At 36.2% G+C, this 22,287-nt stretch overlaps 1 protein-coding gene and 1 long non-coding RNA gene across 2 annotated transcripts in view; one reads left to right on the forward strand and one right to left on the reverse strand.

The window, feature by feature from the left end:
- LOC309489824 overlaps positions 1 to 22,287 on the forward strand; it is a 186,151-nt gene that overhangs the window by 41,749 nt on the left and 122,115 nt on the right. The window lies entirely within an intron of this gene.
- plk2a (polo-like kinase 2a) lies at positions 13,439 to 20,384 on the reverse strand. The gene is made up of 14 exons (XM_082158645.1): positions 20,148 to 20,384; positions 19,788 to 19,895; positions 19,583 to 19,699; positions 19,373 to 19,502; positions 19,111 to 19,294; positions 18,147 to 18,345; positions 17,917 to 18,064; positions 17,042 to 17,136; positions 16,809 to 16,947; positions 16,636 to 16,716; positions 15,702 to 15,861; positions 15,491 to 15,620; positions 15,296 to 15,406; positions 13,439 to 14,793 (listed from the first exon to the last, which is right to left on the reverse strand). The coding sequence occupies exons 1-14, from the start codon at positions 20,367 to 20,369 to the stop codon at positions 14,602 to 14,604; spliced, it is 2,016 nt and encodes a 671-aa protein (XP_082014771.1). The 5' UTR covers positions 20,370 to 20,384; the 3' UTR covers positions 13,439 to 14,601.

Below are 22,287 nucleotides of genomic sequence, written 5' to 3' on the forward strand. Positions count from 1 at the left end.
GCGAATTGTTCAGAGATCTGAACTTAATGTTTTGGGAAATAAAAAAATCATTTGAGAACTGAGCCAAAGCAATTGAGAAAAACTGTAATTGGTTGCAAAGTTAGAAGAGTTGTGCATGTCAGAGTTTGCACAGTCAAGACTCTTTTACTCGAGAAGAGCAAGAAAAATCCTGTCTTCCTTGTTGCAAAAATATGACGTGTTCAGTGTAATTCTTGAGGGCATTAAAACAGTAATATCGCACATAACCACCGTCCAGTGCGTCAGTCCTCACAAGTCTCTGTCCTTGTGCGTTTTCCTTGGGCAGTCGGTGTGTGATTCTCACACTAAACGCATGCGACACTCTCTGTTGCCATGCCAAGAGGACCGTGAATGTTAGAGTCGGTCTTCTGTCTGAATGCTCTCTCTGTCACCTCATTCATATCCGGTGGCATCTCTGACCTTAATGTGTGAGGCAAACAAACCAGGATCCCGTTCACATTTGCCCAGAGTGTGTCATTGACAAAGCTGAACGCGTCTGATATCTGTGTGCATTTGACTGATGACTCACTCATTCAAAGCCACACAGGCGTGTTTAATGATTAATGTGCAAAAAATTGAGCCGCATCCACGATCTTTATTGAAATGCAGTGGATTCATTTGAATATTATGGTTTAGAGGCATTTTGCATTCACAGAGTCTGCTTTAGGTAAAATTAAGAATGAATTTCACCTCAGAGTGAGTTCAAGATTCACCTCAGAGAGAGTGAGATAAACAGCGTTTACAGGAAGACAATCCCTGTGCAAATGTTAGGGGTTCAGTTCACATGTGGTAGAGAGAGAAATAAACATATTTACTGTCGAAACTATAGTCAATCGATCATTTCATTACAGTGTGGAATGGATGTGTTTTGGCATCTGATGCACTAATAACCAAAGCTTGAACTTTCTACTTTGAGATCAATACTTGAAGGCAAACAATCCTGAGTAAAATATACTTAGTCTGAGCTTTATATATGTGAAGAGTTCAGATGCAAAAGCCTCTGAGTGCCATCTGAAATTTTCTTCTAGAATGATCATTTTTATCAAGTTCGGTTATTTAAGTTCAGTAATTTTACTTAAATGGCAATGAAAATTACCTATGAATTGCCATTTAAGTGAAATTATTGAACTTAAATAACCGAGCTTGATAAAAATGACCATTCTAGAAGAAAATTTCAGATGGCACTCAGAGGCTTTTGCATCTGAACTCTTTATATACAGTATATATATATATATATATATATATATTTTATGTACTCTTCTATATATACGGTATATAACAGTACAGTAAAAAATGACTTAGTTTGAGCTTTTTTTCAACATGCACAAATTATATGCATGAATTATCTATATATTAACAAGCACAATATTGTGTATTGTTTAAGCACCTTGTCAAAAAAATTATAAATTACATTTAAATTACTTATTCATGAGTTTAATTATGCTATATATGTTATAACATATTTAATATATAAAAAAATATGTCACACCACAATGAAAACAATAATTTATTAATGATAGCCTATACAACTAAAAAAAAAACATATTCATGAATTTGATTTATTTAATAATTTACTTGAGTACATTTATTATTATTCATTTATGTATTAAGCAAGCTTTTTGATATCAAATTATTTGTTTGTATACAGCATCACTTCTAGAAGTTGTCGGTGGTGGTATTGATAAAAATCTCAGTCTCTTTCATTATTCAACACTTATTTCTGGTGGGATGTGTTTTTCCAGTCTCCATTTTTTACATGCATCGGTTTGGATGACACAAGAGAAAACTGTAACGTGAGATGGGACCGATGTAGGGCTTTATAAGAATTTGAGAATAAATAGAAAAATAAATCATTATTTCCAAAAATGGCTTTTACTCCCTTCATCCCAGAGCTTATTTATTGAGCAGTTTGTGTCCCATGGGTGTGTTTGGAAACCCTATCCAGGAGTAAATACATCTCTGGAAGAAAATCAATGTTTTAATACTCTCTCTTCGCAGATTCGATTACATGAACAGCTACTTCTGCAGCACATAAAACATGCCTTTAGGTGATTTGAGCTTGAGTTCTAGACAACAAGCCAACTTGATTGAATGTTTGCATTCATGAACTCTCAGCCTATTGTGACGCTCTCATTAAAGTCATCTTTTCTCTGGAGGGTCGTGTCATTCAATCCCAGGAGCATCAAACAGATCCCGTCCTATAAGGCAAAGCAACATGGAAAGCATGTTTTTATATAGTATGAAATTTCACCTCGCTGTCCTTACTTGTGCCCGTCTCTTTAAACCCGCTCCAGCTGCACAAACATCTGACCCGCCGCCATTAAAAACCCATCTGTTCAATCAGGCTGGCAAACCTACAGCGAAGCCGACTGTGATTCTGTGGAGGGATGTGATCCTGTGAATAACAGGTATGTTGAGAAGTTTCACAGGGAGACCGAGTGCTCATGAATTTAACGAGAACGCTGTGTGCAGAGCTGAACCGCCCTGTACAGAACAAAGTGTGAATCAACCCAGAGGGATGTTTCTTTGCTCGTATAGTTTGCTTGAGCATCGTTAAACAAAAAAAAAAAAAAAAAAAAAAACCTTTGGATTTACTTTGAAACTTACGCAGAAATGGCAAGTAACATTGAATTAAACAATGAAGTAGAATGACTGAAAGAGTATTTTTCACTTAAACAATGCTGGGTTGTTTCAACCCATGTTTGGGTCAAATATGGACAAACCCAACCATTGGTTTATTTATTTTTTAATTACAAATTTAAACCCAACAGTTTGGTTTTGTCCATATTTGACCCAAACATGAGTTGAAACAACCCAGCATTTTTAGACTGTTCTTCCAATCATCTTTGTTCACAACTTCATCCATCCATCCGTCCATCCGTCCGTCCATCCATCCATCCATCCGTCCATCCATCCATCCATCCATCCATCCATCCATCCATCCATCCATCCGTCCGTCCGTCCATCCGTCCATCCATCCATCCGTCCATTCCATCCATCCATCCATCCATCCGTCCGTCCATCCATCCGTCCATTCCATCCATCCGTCCATTCCATCCATATATCCATCCATCCATATATCCATCCATCCATCCGTCCGTCCGTCCGTCCATCCGTCCATCCGTCCATCCATCCATTCGTCCATCCGTCCGTCCGTCCGTCCGTCCGTCCGTCCATCCATCCATCCATCCATCCATCCATCCATCCATCCATCCGTCCGTCCATCCATCCGTCCATTCCATCCATCCGTCCATCCGTCCATTCCATCCATCCGTCCATCCGTCCGTCCGTCCGTCCGTCCGTCAATCCATCCATCCATCCATCCATCCATCCATCCATCTATCTATCTATCTATCTATCTATCTATCTATCTATCTATCTATCTATCTATCTATCTATCATCTATCTATCTATCTATCTATCTGTCATCTATCTATCTATCTATCTATCTGTCATGTATCTATCTATCTATCTATCTATCTATCTATCTATCTATCTGTCATCTATCTATCTATCTATCTATCTGTCATCTATCTATCTATCTATCTGTCATCTATCTATCTATCTATCTATCTATCTATCTATCTATCTATCTATCTATCTGTCTGTCTGTCTGTTAATTGGTTGCAAATGATAGATCAGTTTTACAAATCTTCTTCTTCTATCATTTTCTTCTTCTGTTTTCTCATTAGGTTTTTGGATGAAACCCGACCCGTTCTTGACAAGTCTGTGAGATTCACGAGTTTCTAAATGAGTTATTGCAGTTTAACAGTGGTGGACGGAAGAGTTTGCACAGTCAAGACTCTTTTACTTGAGAAGAGCGAGAAAAATCCTGTTTTCCTTAATGCAAAAATATGATGTGTTCAGTGTAATATTTGAGGGCATTAAAACAGTAATATCGCACAAAACCAACGTCCAGTGCGTCAGTCCTCACAAGTGTTGGTTTAATTTTTTTTGTATTACAAATTTAAACCCAACGGTTTGGTTTTGTCCATATTTGACCCAAACATGGGTTGAAACAACCCAGCATTTTTAGAATGTTCTTCCAATAATCTTTCTTCACAACTTCGAAAAATCTTTTTTTACAGTGTAGGTATGAACTTTGTCTTCTTCTAAAAGTCTTTTGGAGAAATACAAATGGACCCAATTGAGACATATAGTATAGAGCTAAAAATATGTTTACATTTGCTATTAAGATTCGTTTTGTTCTATCGGATCACGAGAGACACATTCCTGTTTACACCTGGTGTTTTAATCCGTCTCTTTTGTCCACTTTCACTCACTTCTGTCCTGATTTCTTCGAGCGGAGGGTCTATGGACGGGTAAATGTATGGGCTTTTTCAGATCTTTCGATCTAATGGACGAAATAAGCTCACGCAATTTACATATGAACGCACTGGAGACGACGGAAAAACACACGGAGACAAACAGCTTTAGTTTTAGCTTTAGCTTTTAGTTAGAATCAGGAATGGTTCACAAAATATTCAATTATCTCACAATTTACAGAAATATTCTTTATTATTGGTATAACCCGGCTATCCGAATTGGTAAAAAGATAATTTACTGGAAGTACTGGCAACCAGCGGGGTATAAGCATAATTGATGTGATAATCTTGTAGGAAAAGACAACTTTTTGAAGGTTTTACAGCTGCGTAATTGTATATTGTCTCAAATTGGCCCTGTGGTTGACAACCCTATTATAAGATACCTTAAAAAAAACACAAGAATCTGTAAATCCTCACACTTCTATAAAACGGTAAACTCCTTCAGTAAACTCCTAAAGGAAATTTAAGGACCATGTGGCAGACGGACATTGGTGAAGAAATTGACTCAGAAAAATGGTCTAGCATTATGGTGGGGTGTGGTAAATACTGTATAAAAGAAGCAAATCAATATACGATTCTCCACAGATACTACCACACACCAGTAAGACTTTTCAGGATGAAAGTGATGAAATACAATTTTTGTTGGAAATGCCAGCTGGAAACGGGTACCTTTTTTACACTGTATTTGGGAATCTTGTTAAACCATTCTAGAAACAAGTTATGGATGTTTTAAGTTGCTATGGCTCCACAATATCTTAAACTCCTAAACTGTGTCTATTAGATGACAAGTCTCAAATACCTAATGTTATTATGGTATTAATGGACATAATATGGGATATTATGGGATATTATGGTATAAATGGACATATGTATTACAATTGCTAGTAGGATTATTTTGAGACTCTGGAAGACAATGAAAGCCCCAGAATTGAAAGGGTGGTCCAGTGCAATGGTAGAAATTGCATCTTATGAATCTATGCTTAACCGAGTAAACAATGTTAGAGAGGAGGGATTGTCTCCTTGGGAAGAGTTCTGGACACATATTACAGTAAGGTCTCAAAATGAATAGTTAACCACTTTGTGTTTTGTCTTGTACTGTATTTTATTTCATGGTCAAAATGTGCCTGTAGGAACACAGCCTGATCTCATGAAAATTCTTCTCTATAGCACGCATTGTGTTTATCGTGCAATTTATACGCGAAAATGAGTTTTTACACAGTTTTCGCGTGCATTTGATACGCACTTTTGCGTGTAATACACACGCACCCCACACCACTAATCCTAACCAAACGTATAATACACACCACTACTAAACCTACCCATGCGTATCATATGCACGTAAAAACTAATTTTCGCGTGTAAATTGCACGATAAATACAATGCGTGCTATAGAGACGTGTTTAGTGTGACCGGGTTGAGGAACATGTAACCCTGTTTTTATCGTAATGTTGTACTCCTGTCACCTATTGGAGACCCTTAAATGTACGAATTTTTGCCATTAATAAGTATTTTAACGACAAATGTTCATATTTACAGTCGTGTTCTTCAAAGAAACGTTTGCAAATAAATCGCTGAAGTTCGCTAACGATAGTCTTGCAACATATTTTCATGTCGGATAACTGGTGAATGCAATTGCGGCAGGGAATTGGCTTATCTTTTACCGTACGTCTGCTATGCATCTCCTGTGACGAAGGCGCTAGCGACGACATATAATGACGTGTAACGGTGTAGTAGTGGTGTCCCATTTCTTAGGGGAATATTTTCACCCCTACGCCTTGCCACTCTGTTTCAAGGGGCAAGGGTAAGGGGTAGGCGAAGGGTAAGGGGTAGGCAAAGGGGTATAAAATAGAATTGGGATTGGACCTTAGATGCATATTGTGATCTCTGACTTTGGATTGTGAAATTTAGTATCTTGGCAAACTTGAGCACAGTTTAAGACATTGTTGAGATCTCTACTGAAACCCTCGAGGAGAAATTAGTGAAATTACAGGGGTCTTGTTTTAGGAGTAACATCTAAGAGGCTTAAACATAAAGGGAATTTTCACCCAAAAATCAAAATTAGTCATCATTTACTCTCATCCTCAAGTTGTTCCAAACCTGTACGAGTTTCTTTCTTCGGCTGAACACAAAAGAAGATATTTTGAAGAACATGGATTACTAAGCAGTTGAAAAGCCCCATTGACTTCCATAGTATGATGGAAATGAATGGGGTAAAGAAGCAAGAAACTGCATTCACCCAAACCCCTTTCGCAATGTGGCATATTTCCAAGTGAAACTGGAAATCTGGAAATCAGATTTCCAGGGAAATCTGCATTGAGAAAATCCATTTTGATTTCATGTTGAGTTTATGCAAAGGTGTCCGTTAATTTAACATTTAATTTCGGAACAATTTAGATAGTTTTAGCTTGTAAATAAACAATTTTAGCTTGTTTAGTTTCATTATCATGGACTTTTAGTTTGCTTCTCATTCCCTATTGCCTGTTGTCTTTGTTCATGTTTCCCGTAATAATTAGTTACTATGGGAACTCATCTAATCATCACACCTGTTAGTCTTTTAGTTCGTTAGTATGTATTTAAGTTCCTCTGTTCTCTGCCTATTGTTTGTGTATCACACGCTGTGGATTATCTGAGTTTGTTTGATTAAATACTTTTATGTTTTAATTAATCTTCTGTGGACCTTATTCACTGGCGATCATGACAGGTACTTTGTTTTTGCTGTTTTTCATTATTCATTTAAGATTGAATTGAGATCTCAGTCTGCCATTGATTCCTTCTTGTTCAGCTCCCTGATGCAATGTTAGGTCAACTATAAAGATATTATATTTTCATAACTGTGCAATGAGTAAGGAAATGTTCAAATGCTTCTCTGAAAGCTCTTTTGTGTTGGTGAAATCCCCACTCCTCCACAACTCCTAGCCCACTATTCTGCGGTCACCAGCCGCTTCACAAGCCCCATTGTGTGGCAATGTACATTGCATACAGTAGCAGTTGTGTTGCAACAATCGTCTGCATTGTGTTTGCTTGTCTTAGACAGAGAGAACAGTGTAGGCAACACTGAGCATACTGTACATACTGTCTGCATTAGCAGAGATTACCTCAGAAATAAAGGCATGCAATTTATATCTCGTCTGATTGAAAACATGCACACGTTTTTATTCTGTTTTAATTTACTTGCCAGCTTCTGACTTCCCCACTGATCTTCGAAGTCAACGTGAACTCAAAATAAACCCTGTTTAGTTTCCTGGTTTAGTTTCTGATTGTGAGTGATTTCTTTCTTTCTTTCATTAAATCTCTGTCTCTTTCTCAGGAGAAACATCTGAGAAACCTCTCGGTTTGATCTCATACTGAGATTTTCTTCGATTATTTGTGACTTTTATTTCCTCTTGAAACTCGGAGCGGTTATTTGCAGTAAATCTTGTTGTATGTGTGTAATTGAACAGGGAATGTGTGAGAAAAAGCCGTCAGGTGTGTTGAGGAATGTCAGGCGTGGTCGTGTTGAGGAAACCGGGCGGCACAAAGATATGTGCTCATTTCCCACTGTGCCAAACGGCATGAATGAACTCGCTGCAAAGCCACAAATATGCAGTAAATAGCTCGTCTCTTAAGGTTTCCTACGTTCATTCTCTCTCTAGAAGGCAAAAGATGATGCATTTTGAACATGAATGAATCTCACAAAGAAATTTCCATATTTTCATATACAATATTGTTATTATTATTTGCAATGTGACATTATTTATGATGATTAAGAAGTCATCACTGATTACATTATTATTGTGATGTGTAATACATGTACATTTATAAAGCTATTATTAAGTATGCATCATATTTGACATACTACAGTGTAAATTTAATTTATGCTGATTAAAAATAAATGATGTCTGAGTGTCTGCACAGTCTTTTGCATTACAATAATGCAAATTGGGGTGAAAATGTGGTGAAACCTACGAAAATTATGTCTCACTACTACTACTACTACTACAAAAAAAAAATCTTAATCCTAATACAAATATGCTCTATAAGGAGTTATGAAAACATTATTTCTGAATGTTCTCTGAAACGTTTTTCTTTGGTTACGCGAACGCTAAGGAAACTCCATTTTCCAATTTTTTCCATTTTTTAAATTCCATTTTATCATTCTTCGAACATGTGAATGTTACTTTTGAATGTTCTCTGAACATTCTGAAACAAGTTACATTTAAAAAATGTTAGATGAATGTCCAACTAAAACGTTTCAGAAAAAAAAAAAAAACATTTTTGTGCTAACATTTTAAAAACTTTAAATCATTTTGAACAAACATTCTATGAACGTTACAGGAAGTAAGTTTGTTCATAACATTTCCTGTTTTTTATGCAAAATATAAATTCTTTTGATTTTTGTGTTGAAATGTGACTTACACTGTTAACCCGAGTAAGTTGGCAAAACTCAAAATTAAGGCAATCAGTTGTCTCAAATTTTTTAAGTTAAGAAATTCAAAGTTTAAGTAAGCAGAACTGGCAGATTCTTATTTTGAACTTATTTAGATTTTTATTTTATACATTTTAATTGTTCTTAACTTGAAATGTTTAAGTACACTAATTAATATATTTAACTTAAAACTTTCATGCAATCTCAATGTGAACTCTTGTATTATTTTAAACTTTGCTAGCTTCCTAACATATTAATTTGTAAACATGTTAACAATAGTATGTTATACAGTAGCACTTGCTGTATGAGTGCAGTAATATAAAGATATTATTTGCTCTCAAATCAAGCTCAAGCACCACTCGTCACCATGATGGTAACTCTCCTAAAACCAACATTAACAGAAATTCTTCTAAATTATCATAACAAAACATTATTCACTACTAAATCTCCCTCTTAACATTAATCTTGCACACAAAAAAACCCATTATATTACACTTAATTTTAGCATTTACTCTCCCTTTCGAGTGCCATAGGCAAAGCATGCTGGGAAATAGACATCCCAGCCGTTTCAGTTAAACTTAAGTTCGTCTAAATGAAAAGAAATAATTTCATAAAACTCAAAACAATGAAACAGTTCAGATTACTTATTAAATATATCAGTTCTGTGAACTTGAAAGAAAAAGACAGTGTTAAATACTCATAAAAGTTAATTTGACTGAACTAATTAGTTTAATTTAAGTTTGTCCAACTCAAACCAATTTTAAAGGGTTAGGGTTTACAGTGTAAAACTTCACCCATACTTCAATGAAAAACAGATGACTGTCATTGTAAAATTTTTATGAGATTTTGAGGTAATGTGATTGTTCATGTGATATGAGATCTCATGATGAAACCCTCCTTTCATCATAGTTGTTATCTATACTAAATCAGATTTCTCTGAAATAAAACCTGTTGATTAGACACGTCGATGACTCAATGCATATAGACCTGAAAGCTTCTCAGATGTGGTTTCATTCAAGACGGATAATTCGGCATTCGTGACGTCAACAGATTCAGACATGGACAATCACAATACATGGAAACTGGGGCAAAAGCGTGTCCGTAATGTGGGGCAGTCGGACACACTGGGTTGCCAGCAGATGGGTGTTAAGTAATCGGGCGTGATTCATTATCTTCACATGTTGTTTGCCATCTCTTGAGAAATATCATGGACAAGCTGTATCCTCATTTACAACACAATTCACATATTTAAATCAGGATGTGTTTCCTGTGACATGCATTATGAACTGGTTTAGCTTATTATGTTTATGCATACACAATATTAATGTATTTCATGTTTACAATGTAAAGTTGTGGTTTAGTGAAATATGTGTCAATGACAGTCATGAAACCACATCAACACTATAATATGTCTGGAGGTATTTAAGGTCTGTAATGACATTGTGGAAAATATGGAAATTAATCGTTAATTGTAATCTATCATTTGTGCTTCTTTTGTCCACACCTAAGGATGCAATTCTGCAAACAATTCCAGAGAAGATTAGATCTAATTATATCAGCGGCACTGAAGAGGAGCTTCATTAAGATAATTAGAACCTTTTCATTGCAAGAATGCTGTCTAATACTTTGCCAGCAAAACTCACAGTTTTGAGGCCAACACATTTACCCAGTTTTGGTCTTTTGTTTGTGTTTAGTAAGACTGAGGAAGAGATATTGGCCAAATCGTTGCTCATTAAAGCGGTGGTTGATTATGATTTGACTTTTCTAACTTTAGTTAGTGTGTAATGTTGCTGTTGAGCATAAACAACATCTCCAGAGTTACAACTCTCAGAGTTCAAAGCGAGAGATTTGCTTTTAAAGAAATGGCTTTTTAAGGACTACAACAAACGGCTGGTAGAGACTACACCACATTCCTCCCGGGTTAGTGACATCACCAACCCTAGAATTTACATAAACCCCGCCCCCCCTGAACACGATTTATAGATTATCAAGACAGAATATGCTAATCAATGACTAGAAGATAACTACACATCAGCTGCATAAACTCATCAACTAACCATTCAGAAATGTCCTGTTGCTTCTACATGTTGTCACTTCTTCTTGAGTCTCTCCATCATTGTCTGAATCCGGTTTGAACATAAAAGGCTAAAAGTTTTAGAAATTCAGTGCATGTGTGTGTGAGTGCAGCTGTTCTAGCTCCGCCCCCTGTGCCGGGAGCAGCAGCTCATTTGCATTTAAAGGGACAGACACAAAAATGGTGCGTTTTGTGAAAAGGGCATTATACCACCCCTTTAAAAAAAAATATATATATATTTTTTGCAAACTTTAGTGTGCGGGATATGTAAATATTTTTCTAGTACATTATAGTCTAGTAAACATTTTTGTCTTAAAAATACCAAAATAAGTCCATTGTGTCCCCTGCTTTAGAATATTAAAGCATCTGTCATATCTTATCTTATATTATATTATATTAACAATAATTGTTATTATTCAAATAATGTATAAACAATATATTGTTGTTATTTTTAAATAATATTTTTAAATATTTTTTTATTTTATTTATCTATTTAATATTATATTATGACTTTGCTTTTATCTTATTACTTCATTACTCAGAGATCCAGTCATTCATGTGATCATGTGCACTGAAGGCCTGTAAAAGCTAAAAAGATAATAGTTGTAGTCAGTATCAGTGGCTATGTACGTGTTATGTAACTGTAAAAGTGTTATTTTGTGAATTCAGCCTATTAAGTAACCTGGCATTGACTCAGAGAAGAGAAAATGGCCTACATTTCACAGAAGTGACAGATGATGCTAGAAAGAGACTTCACTCCAGGCGGCCAACTGTGCCGGGCCTATACTGATCTTGGACAACAAACGCATCTCTGTTCCTAGAATGTTTCCTCGTCGAGGCCAAGAGAGGGAGAAACCAGCTGGCTCAATACAAAGATGATAAAAATGAAAAATGAATCTTGACATGGTAATGTCTCATTCCAAGATATATGTTTAAAGTCCCCCTGTGGTGAAAATCCAGCTTTTAATGTTGTTTATGTGTCCATGTGGTGTTTTTAATATGCTTTAAGACAAACCATGTGTAGATTCATAAGTCGACAGCATTGCTGAGTATTTTCTCCTTAAAACTGCAGTGAACCAAAGACTGTCTCAAAAACACGCTTTGAAATCGCTGGTGTTTCTGACGTCACAAACTACCTTGTAACCAATCAGATCAACGTGTGATCGTCAACCAGTGGATCTCTGAGCTGAGTGAGTGAGTGGAGGCGGGACTCATTTGCATATCCATAGAACCGCGAATACTTAATGAGGCAAGGGTGTCGAGTTACATTCAAGATATTTTAAGGCATGAAGATTTAAATTTTTTGTCATTTTGGTGATCAAAGATGAGTTTAAAGAGATAGCATTATTGACTACAGGGGGACTTTAACTTTGAAAAAGCCATATTTGTGTACCATACTGATTACCATGTTCATACCATGGTATTCAAAGGGATTGCATGTTCATCCAAAAATGATTACATTATTATTTACTAGCCTCAAGCTGTTTCAAAACCAATGACGTGCATTGAAGCAAAAGCAGTTTCTCTGAATGACAGCTTCAGTCACCATTTAGTTTTGCTGTGCGGTGAAAAGATTCAATGAAAGGGAAATGGCGACTGATGCTGCCGGTGCCGATGAGAATTGGGACGCAACAATGGTTTTGCATCGTACTATTTCTAGGGAATGGATTTAGTGCAACTCATGGCTTATTAAAGAACAAAAGTATATAAAAAAGCAGTGACGGGGGGCGGACGTGGCCTAATGGTTAGAGAGTCAGACTGGTAACCCGAAGGTTTCAGATTCGAATCTCAATATCGGTAGGAAAACTGAGCAAAACCCCAATCGCTCCCCGGGTGCCACAGCAAAAATGGCTGCCCACTTCTCCAGGTGTGTGTGTCCATGGTTAAAAGTGTGTGTGTTCACGGTTTGAAGTGTGTGTGTTCACTACTCACTGCTCCTAATGTGTGTGCACTAACTTGGATGGGTTAAATCCGGAGGACCACGTATGGGGTTACCATACTTGGCCTCACCATGGCACTTTCATATTTAATTTAATTTCATTGACTGTGTCTATGCTGCCGGTTTTCAGATGCATTTGGTTTGATTCATTCTGGAAACCTTATACGAGCTATTTATTCGTGCACCCTACTTATCTTTAAATTATGACTAATTATAGCAACTGAGTTAATTAGTTGCATGATGAAAAGTGTTGGCATTTGTCACAGTAAAGGTGTAAAGCTTAAATCTTTCTTTGGGTTGTGACTCTGGTTATATCACTTCTGGTTGCAGAAAAGCAGGAAGAAAACTAAAGCAAATAATAATAAAGTAAAGCAGTCCATCAGTGAGATCAAGTAGTTTTAAGCATTGCATTATAAATAAAGTACATGAGTCAAGTACTGTTTTTACTATAGTGCATGAAGGGCTTGACAACATAGCGTAGGGAGTGTGTACTGGGCTGAAAGTAGGTGGTGAAAACCACTCTTTTCATGTTTTCTTCCCTTTTACAAGCATTATGTGTGTTTTTGTAGTGGCTTCATCGGGCCCCTGGAGATTTGCATAATAGACTGCTTTAGCACTCAGACGCAGGGACAATGGGGGTAATTAAGCTTTAACAAAGAAACAAAATACAACACCTCCACAATATTATTCATCTTTAATCTTTATACAAACATCAAGACAAGACAAACGCCGATTGCGGCCTTGCATAATGAGTTTGTTTCAACTCCCATGATGCCCTGGGAGATTGACGCAAAAGGACAAAGCGCTAGACACGATTATTGTACTGAACAATTAAATAACGTGTGTTCTTGAAACGTCACTCCTGAACACTGACATTATTCTAAGGTCATCTTTATTAAATAAATAAATAGTGGGTTCTGTCTGATAATAAGTTATGTCCATGGCATTGCAGAGAGCGTGCGCACAGTGAAATGTTGAACTACAGCATCGGATCATTTCACTCTGAAGCCCGTGTCCTTAAGCAGGAATGTTTTCACAGTTAAAACGAAATCTGCTCTCAAGAGAGCTACATCAAACCACCCTGCCTTGCTAAAGCCTTCGTTCCTCAACTTTAACTCTTTCCCCGCCATTGACACGTTTTTCCCTGGGAATCTGGGTTTGGTAGGGGGCGCTGTTGAGCAACTTCTGAAATAGCACGGCATCTCCAAATCCAAAAACAAGCGAAGAATATGATCTGTGTAAACCAGAATTGCATTGCTGGCGCACAAGTCATTTACGTGAGCATCAAACATAAACAAAATATCAATCAAAACTGAATATTGTTACCGAACGAAACGACTTTGGGGATGTCGATGGAATCGATCTGTGTTTTGATCATCGATCCCGACAAAGTCTTTGACAAAAACGAGATTTTCTCCCCTTCTTGTTTCTTATCAAGTGTGGATATATTTTCGTTAGTTTAAAAGCAGAGGCTCTGTTCTTTCTTTCAACATATTGAATGTTTATTCGTACAACAAAATATTCTGGAGGCCGTGAAAGTTTCGTGAACGTGCTCGAAAATTCAGCCAACTTTTGTAGTCAACGCTGGCGGGGAAAGAGTTAATATCTCCGTTTTTGGCTTCAACAAAGTAAGATTTCTGCATTTTAAAACACCTAAAATTAGATATTATCGTCTTGATTTCATCATCGTCTCTGGTTCCAGCCCAGCTCAGTTCAGTCCTTTCTGTAAAACTCATAATCCATGTCATCTCCTCCCATCTGCAACACTCTCCCGTCCAGTCGTACGTAGTCCACATTCTCGTCTTTTCGAAGTATCCCAGTCTTTGTGCGCTCGTATGGTTCAGTTGCATCTCTGCAACAGCATGTCAAGCGCGTAGTCCATGCGGGTGCGCAGGTCCGATGAGCATCCCGACACGAGGAGCGTGCTGAGACGCAGCGTGGTGGAAACACGGTCCTCGTTGATGTACGTCAAGAGGTATTCTTCGCTCTGATTGCACAGGATGATCTTGGTGTGATCGTGGTAGAAGTTGACCTGTGGGAATAGCATGTGATTAGCAATCAAGTCAACATTATGTTGTAGGGGTGTCACAATATATCGCAATACAAAACTGCAACAATATGTATCGTGGATAGTTGTGTGTAGGAAAAAATTTACGTTTTCAGAGTTTTAGTGTCAGTTCTACATTAAACTACTATATATAATGTATAATAATGCAGTGGGGGAATATTTGTGGGTCCTGATAATGCCAAATGTCTGATGTTACCAGTAAAAAGTGGCCTACATTATTTTAAATATATCTAGTCAGTGAAAGAGTGCAAGAATATTCGTCTAAAATAAATATTTTTAGCTTCAGAATCATGAATATTGTTATTCTGCTGTTTTACACCCACAATTTAATACCAAATTTAGCATTGTAAGCAACAGTACAGATATGTATCGTATCGTGATATGTATCGTATCGTGACGTGAGGGTATCGTTACACCCCTATTATGTGTGTTCCTTCATTCTAGCAGAGCAAATATGACGTTTTACCTGGAAAGTGCCGTCGTTGAAGAGCATCATGAGTGCTCGATCAGATTTGAGCCACTGGAGAAGGTACAGTCTGGGTTTCCCTGCATCGGTTACGTTGGGTAAATCACCTCCCTGTTGAAGAGCAGCAAGTTATAATCAGAAAACCGGTGAATTATTGATAGACTTAACACGTTTCCACCAAGCGAGGACACTTACATCCATCAAATTCTCCTCCATGTAGTGGGCGAAGTATTTTAAGATGGTGACCTGACCGGCGAACTGCTCCGGGGCTTCAGTCGTGGGGAAGACCGAGCATTGTCCCAGCTCTGCATAGTAATGCACCGTCCTGAAGGTTTAAAAGACACGTTAGTCTTCATGATCTTTACCAGCAAAAGAGCTACACAGACACTTGAGATGGTCAACGTACTTCTTGTCCGACAGAAGGCTCATGTGAGTGCCGTTGTTGAAGAGAACGCCAACTGTGTGATCCGACAACTGGTAGCCGAAGCCGTACTTGTTGGAATAGTCCACCCACTTCGTCACCCACTGGAAGCTGCCGTTCATGCTTTCTTTGGGAATGTTATTAACTGTAAACAAGAGATTAAAAATTCATTATTAAAAGTGAAAGGTATAACTTTGACATGGAATAATAACAAATAATAAAAAACTATTTTAATTCAATACTCTAATTTTTTTTTTTTCAGATTTTAAACGTTTTAAAATGGTCAAATTATTTTAATGCTTTTTATTTATATTTACTTACAACAAAACCCACTGTGTTTTTCAATGTTCTATAAATATGTTATTTTCTGATTTTTTTTTATGCATTTTATTTAGGCATGTATAACTGACATGGAAAAAAACTAAAACAACATTTTTATTATTATTATTTTATTTTCAGATTTTAAACTTTTTGAAATTTTCAAAATCCTATTAATGCTTTTTATTTTTATTTATTTATATCTTACAATATGTTTTATTTTCAGATTTTTTTTAATGGATTTTTTCCCCAACTTTATTATTAATAAATATTATAAATATTATTATTAATGTGCCTAATATTATTATTAACTTTAACATGGAATAAAAAAAAATTCTAAACAAAACTGAATTTAATTAATATATATATATATATATATATATATATATATATATATATATATATATATATATATTATTGTTATTTTTAAATTATTATTATTATTATAATATATTATTATTATTATATATTATATAATATATTATTATTATTATTATTATTATTATTTTATTTTTTTTTTAAGGGTTTTTAAAAACCTTTTGATGTTTTTTTAAATCTTACAATACCTTTATTTTTAAATCGGATCATGTCAGATACGCACCTTCCGGCATGTTCTCCAGACAGCCTCGCAATACTCGTGCAACAGTGTCCACAACGCTTCCCATTGTGCTGTCCTCAAGACCTGTGAACACAAATAGCACCAAAACCCATTAGATATTGCACTGAAACATCCATTAACATCCTCACGTTGATAAAAATGTGCAAGTCTCTTACATTCGCTGCTGCTACTGCAGCTCCCCAGCGTTCCCCGCACTATCATCCGAATGCTGTCTCTAATGTGCTGTTTGCTGCTAGTGTCCTTCACTGCGGGAACAGCTGCTTTTCCAGCAGTTGTGATAGTGGGCTTAGTGTCCTGTGGGGAATATAGGAAGGAATGTGCATGAGGTTAGGTTACGGTCTTAAACTTTCTGCACAACTATGAGAAGGACGAGGACGAAGGATCTCACCTCAAGGGTTGTTCTGCAGGGTTGAGGACTGACTGAAGTTTTCCGGAGGTCAAGGCATAGTTTGTTTATGTCATCCTCTTCCTTGGTTGGTTTATCTACAAGAAGCAAGACGTGCATTAGTATAATGATGTAATTTAGATAATCCACAAATATGACCCTGGACCACAAAACCAGTCAATTTTTTTAAATTGAGTTGAATGAGCTGAATAAATAAGCTTTCCATTGATGTGTGGTTTGTTAGGATAGGACAATATTTGGCGAGATACAACTATTGAAAATCTGGAATCTGAGGATGCAAAAAAAAAAAAAAAAAAACATTGAGAAAATTGTTTTTAAAATTGTCCATTTATGTTCGCAATTTTGCTGCATTCACTCACAAAAATATTTTTTATATACATTTACGGTAGGAAATTTTCTAAATATCTTCATGGAACATGATCTTTACTTAGCATGCAAAATAAATGTTTGTGTTTACATAATATGTGTGTGTGTACTGTGTATAATTATTTTGTATATAAATACACACATATTCATGTGTATAGTTAAGAAATATTTGCATGTAAATAAATATAAATGTTTTTTATATAAATAACACATTTTTCTTAAATATATACATGCATGCGTGTGTATTTATATATACAAAATAATTATATTATATATTATGTAAACACAAACTTTTATTTTGGATGCGATTAATCGCGATTAATCGTTGCCCAGCCCTACTTAATATCCTAATGATTTTTGGCATAAAAGAAAAATGGATAATTTTGACCCGTATAATGTATTGTTGGCTATTGCCACAGATATACCAGTGCGACATGTGACTGGTTTTGTGGTCCAGGGTCACGAATGGTTTACTGTACACAAGCGCTTACTGTGAGTCTCCAAGTACTTGGCTTTGTCCTTCTTTCCACCGAACAGGGCGGCAGCAGCTTTCTTGAAGAAGCTCTTGGCAGGACTGGTGTGGTGAAGATCTGGGGCCGCGTGGCAGCAGTTTGAGGACAGTCTGTCTGGTGTGAAACCCTGATATGAGAGGGGAAAAACAAGCTCAAACCACTGAATACGTCACTGGTGACATGTTTTGTTCGCACAAACGGACACACACCTGGCAGAAAAAGTCGTGGCGTAGAATATCATCGAGCTGTGGCCTTTCCACTGGGTTTTTGGCCAGCATACTGCTGATGAGATGCTTGGCTTGAGGCGACAAAGACGACGGCATGGAGTATCGCGCTTCCCGAATGCACCGGTACGTTTCTTTAAGGTTTGTGGTTTCAAAAGGAGGTCTTCCCAAAAGCATGGTATACCTGTTGGGACATAAATGATCCGTCATAAATAAACATCTCCATGACATTTACAAGAGTAACATCCTCCTTGTTAGAGGCGGACTTTGCAACTCAGAGCCAGATAATAAAATAAAAAAGCCAGATAAAAACATTGTATGCAATGAAACTGCAATTATTTTCTTAGTAGGTGGCAGCAAATTGTCTTAATGAGTGAGTCATTGAGTCAAATTATTCAGTCAAATGATTCATTCAAAACCGCTGGATGAAGTGAATCTCTTTATTAGTGAGTCGTTGAATCACTCATTAAACGCAGATTCGTTCAGTAAAGAGACATCACTGTGTTGCAGTGGAGCTACTGTGGATTTATGTAGTCGAAAATGTAATTCACATAATATTAATGTCTTGTTTTTGAACTGTTGTATGAAATCAATATCACATTAACAGTTGTGCTGGTATTCGGGGAAAAAAGCACTCTCGCTCATTCAGTATTGCTTAACTGCATCCTATTATAAATATTAAAACAAGAACTCTTTTTTTTCCCCATATCTTGAGTTTTAGGGGCAGTTTTATTCATTTTGGTGGCATTTTTGCTGGCTATTATAAATATTAAAAACAATAACTCATACAGTGACTTTTTATGCTCCATATCTTGAGTTTTGGGGGCATTTTTATTAATTTTGGTGGCATTTTTGCATGGTTAATTTCCGATCTTAGCTCTTTTTCGAGGGCAAACGGAGGTTGCGAGGCCCGTTTTAAAGTGAAACATAGCAATGTTTTAGTACTTACATCACACAGCCGAGGGCCCAGACGTCAGATTCACAGCCGTGCCCTTGCTTGTTGAGGACTTCAGGCGACAGGTAGTTTGGCGTCCCGCATATCGTTCTCCTACGGTTCTCAACCGGCTCGAGCTTCGCAGCCAGACCAAAGTCTCCAACCTTGAGCTCCATGGATTCATTGATGAAAAAGTTACCTGGGAAAAGCAATAGAATCAGGTTACAAAGGGGATTTCTGTGTTATTTGGGAAAGAATGAATGCTCTAGATGCTTACCTAGTTTAAGGTCTCTGTGCAGAATTTCTTGCTCGTGGAGATACTTTAACCCCGAGACGATCTGTCTCAGGTAGTACCGAACCTCTGGTTCTGTAAGCACCTTTCGGGCCTTGAGAATATGTGCTAGAGACTGAAGAACAACAAAATACGTCAGCGCAACAATATTTCCTACTAGACCTATTATTACAGAGAGACGTCAATAGCACTCACCCGTCTGCTGCAGTATTCGAGCAGGATGTAGATGTTATCTTTGTCCTCGAAGTGCTGGTAGAAGTGAACGATGTGTTTGTGATGCAGGGCTCTGTGCAATTCGATTTCTCGGTCGATCTGTCAATCAAACGGTTGCAAAAAACTTGATTAGCGATTTAAGCAATGCAGCCAGCAGCAAATGCGTGACGACAGGACAGCAAGTTACCTTTTCCCTTTGGTGAGGTTTGGAGACGCGCGTGTGTGGAATGATTTTGGCTGCATACATTTTCCCAGTGCTTAGATCTGTAAATTCATAGCATTTGGCAAAACCGCCCTGAAACAGAGAGAGAGAGAGGATGCATTATAAGAGCATTACATATCAGTATATTCAATTGTATATTCAAATCTATTATTTACCTCTATGCATCACTAATTAATCAAATTAAACCAAAAATAAAAATAAAAAAGCTGATGCACTTTTAAATATTTATTATATGTTGGTACTGATACCATGTTATTTGTACTATGGTATTTACATGGTGCTCCATTGTATTACTTTTTCATGAGTCAAATGTAAAATATTTACCTTGCCCAAAACTTTTCCTCTACAGTAACATTTCCCAGTGGTTGAATCCGTGATGATGCGTGACATTTCTTGCGTGGCATGAGCATTATTATTATCCTCAGCTTTCCCTCGTCTGCTCTCGGTGGGTCTGTGGTGTGTGTGTTCACACATCTTGCCGTTGTTCACAGGCTGATGATGGTGATGATGATGGTGGTGGTGTGTTATAGTCCTGAGTATGTCCATGCTCGAGTCCGACTGCGAGAAATCATCACAGAGCTTCGGTCTTATACACGCGCGCGCGGAGGCTCCGCCCACTTATTTTATCTTCACTGGCGCGTCACGCGCGTTCACTGAGCGCTGGAATGAAGACGCGCGTCTCAAGGATGGAATATTTTATTCCTAATCTGTAAATCACGATATTAACTTTTATTTCAATTAAATTAAATGTAGAATATAACTTTAAATTGAAACTAAATCTAGAATTTTTATTTATTATTTGTATTATTATTTTGTTAAAAATTAAGTAGTCAAAACACGCCTTTTTATTTTTCTGTTTTCTGTGTATCCTACAATCTGTTTTATTTTCTTATTTTTTATGTATTTTATTTACTTCATTATTACAACATTCAATCTGTCCATGTATTCTGTATGTTATAATATTTAGTTTGATCAGGACATGCATGGACATGTTTTAGAGACTATGGGATAGTTAGAGTAAAGATCTCTAGCGCCACCATGTGATGCTTTACACTAGTTTTACTACGGGTTTAGATGTGTGGTGCATGTATGACTCATACTGACACACACACACACACACACACACACACACACACACACACACACACACACACACACACAATGTCAAGCCGTTTTGACTTATGCATTGCAGGATATGAATTCTTGACATCAGCAACTCCATTTTCACTAGTTAAAATGCAAATTCTTGATATCAACAATGACGTAATCACTCGCAGAAATGCAAATTCTTGATATCAACAATGACGTCATCACTCGCAGAAATACAAATTCTTGATATCAATTTCAACTAGTAAAAACTATAATTCTTGATATCTGTAATTTAATTTCCACTAGCTAAATGTCACCATAGGCTGCCATTCAAATTCAATTGTTGATATCAGGAATTATAGTTTTTACTAGATGAATTCACATATAAATTAAATTCTTAATAGTAAAAATCATAATTTTTGATATCAGTAATTGTGTGGTTACTAGTGCAAATGTCTGTTCTTGATATCAACTAATTTCTTCTATTAAATTGCTACTAGATAAAATGTTCATTTTTGAAATCAATAATTTGCCATTAGTGACAATGTTAATTTCTGATATCATTAATGAGATTTTTTTGTAAGTAAAGCCATTTTAGATAGCTATCTGTTATCTGAAATTACTCTCCTAATTATTAATATCATAAATACATTTTCACAGATGTCAGAAATTACAAATGAAACGTTGAAATACATTTACAGACATCAAGAATTAGGCCTAATATTTCAGATAGTGACCGTTGAGTTTATATTTTTAGTAACCACTTAATTGTTGATATCAAAAATTATGATTTTTACTAAGAATTGTATTTCTAACATGTGAAATAGTAATACAAATTAAAAAAACATTCTTGATATCAACAACTGAATTTGAATGGCAACCTATAATGGAAATTCAATTACGGATATCAAGAATTATAGTTTTTACTAGTTGAAATTTAATTATTGATCAAGAATTTGTGTTTCTGCGAGTGATTGTTGATATCCAAAATTCACATTTTTACTATTGGAAATGTAATTCCTGATATAAAAAAAAATGCCATTGCTACTAAATCTAATTCCTGAAATCAAGAATTAGCATTTTAACTAGTGAAAATTAAATAGTTGCCATAAATAATTAATTTAATATCACAAATATCCTCGGAATTAATAAAAATCAAAACAGCCTGACATGGACACCAGATTTATCATAATTGTATGGGTGCAGATACAAAAGCATTTATGTAATAGGGTATAGGCATAGGGTAATATGATGATATTCAAATTCTAAGTTTTACCAATAAATTATGGGTTTATATCATAGCCTACTCATATATATATATATATATATATATATATATATAAAATAATAATAATAATATTTTTTTTTGTTTTTT

The sequence above is a fragment of the Leuciscus leuciscus genome (assembly GCF_965113295.1).
Source record: "Leuciscus leuciscus genome assembly, chromosome: 24".
In the NCBI taxonomy this organism is placed as follows: Eukaryota; Metazoa; Chordata; class Actinopteri; order Cypriniformes; family Leuciscidae; genus Leuciscus; species Leuciscus leuciscus.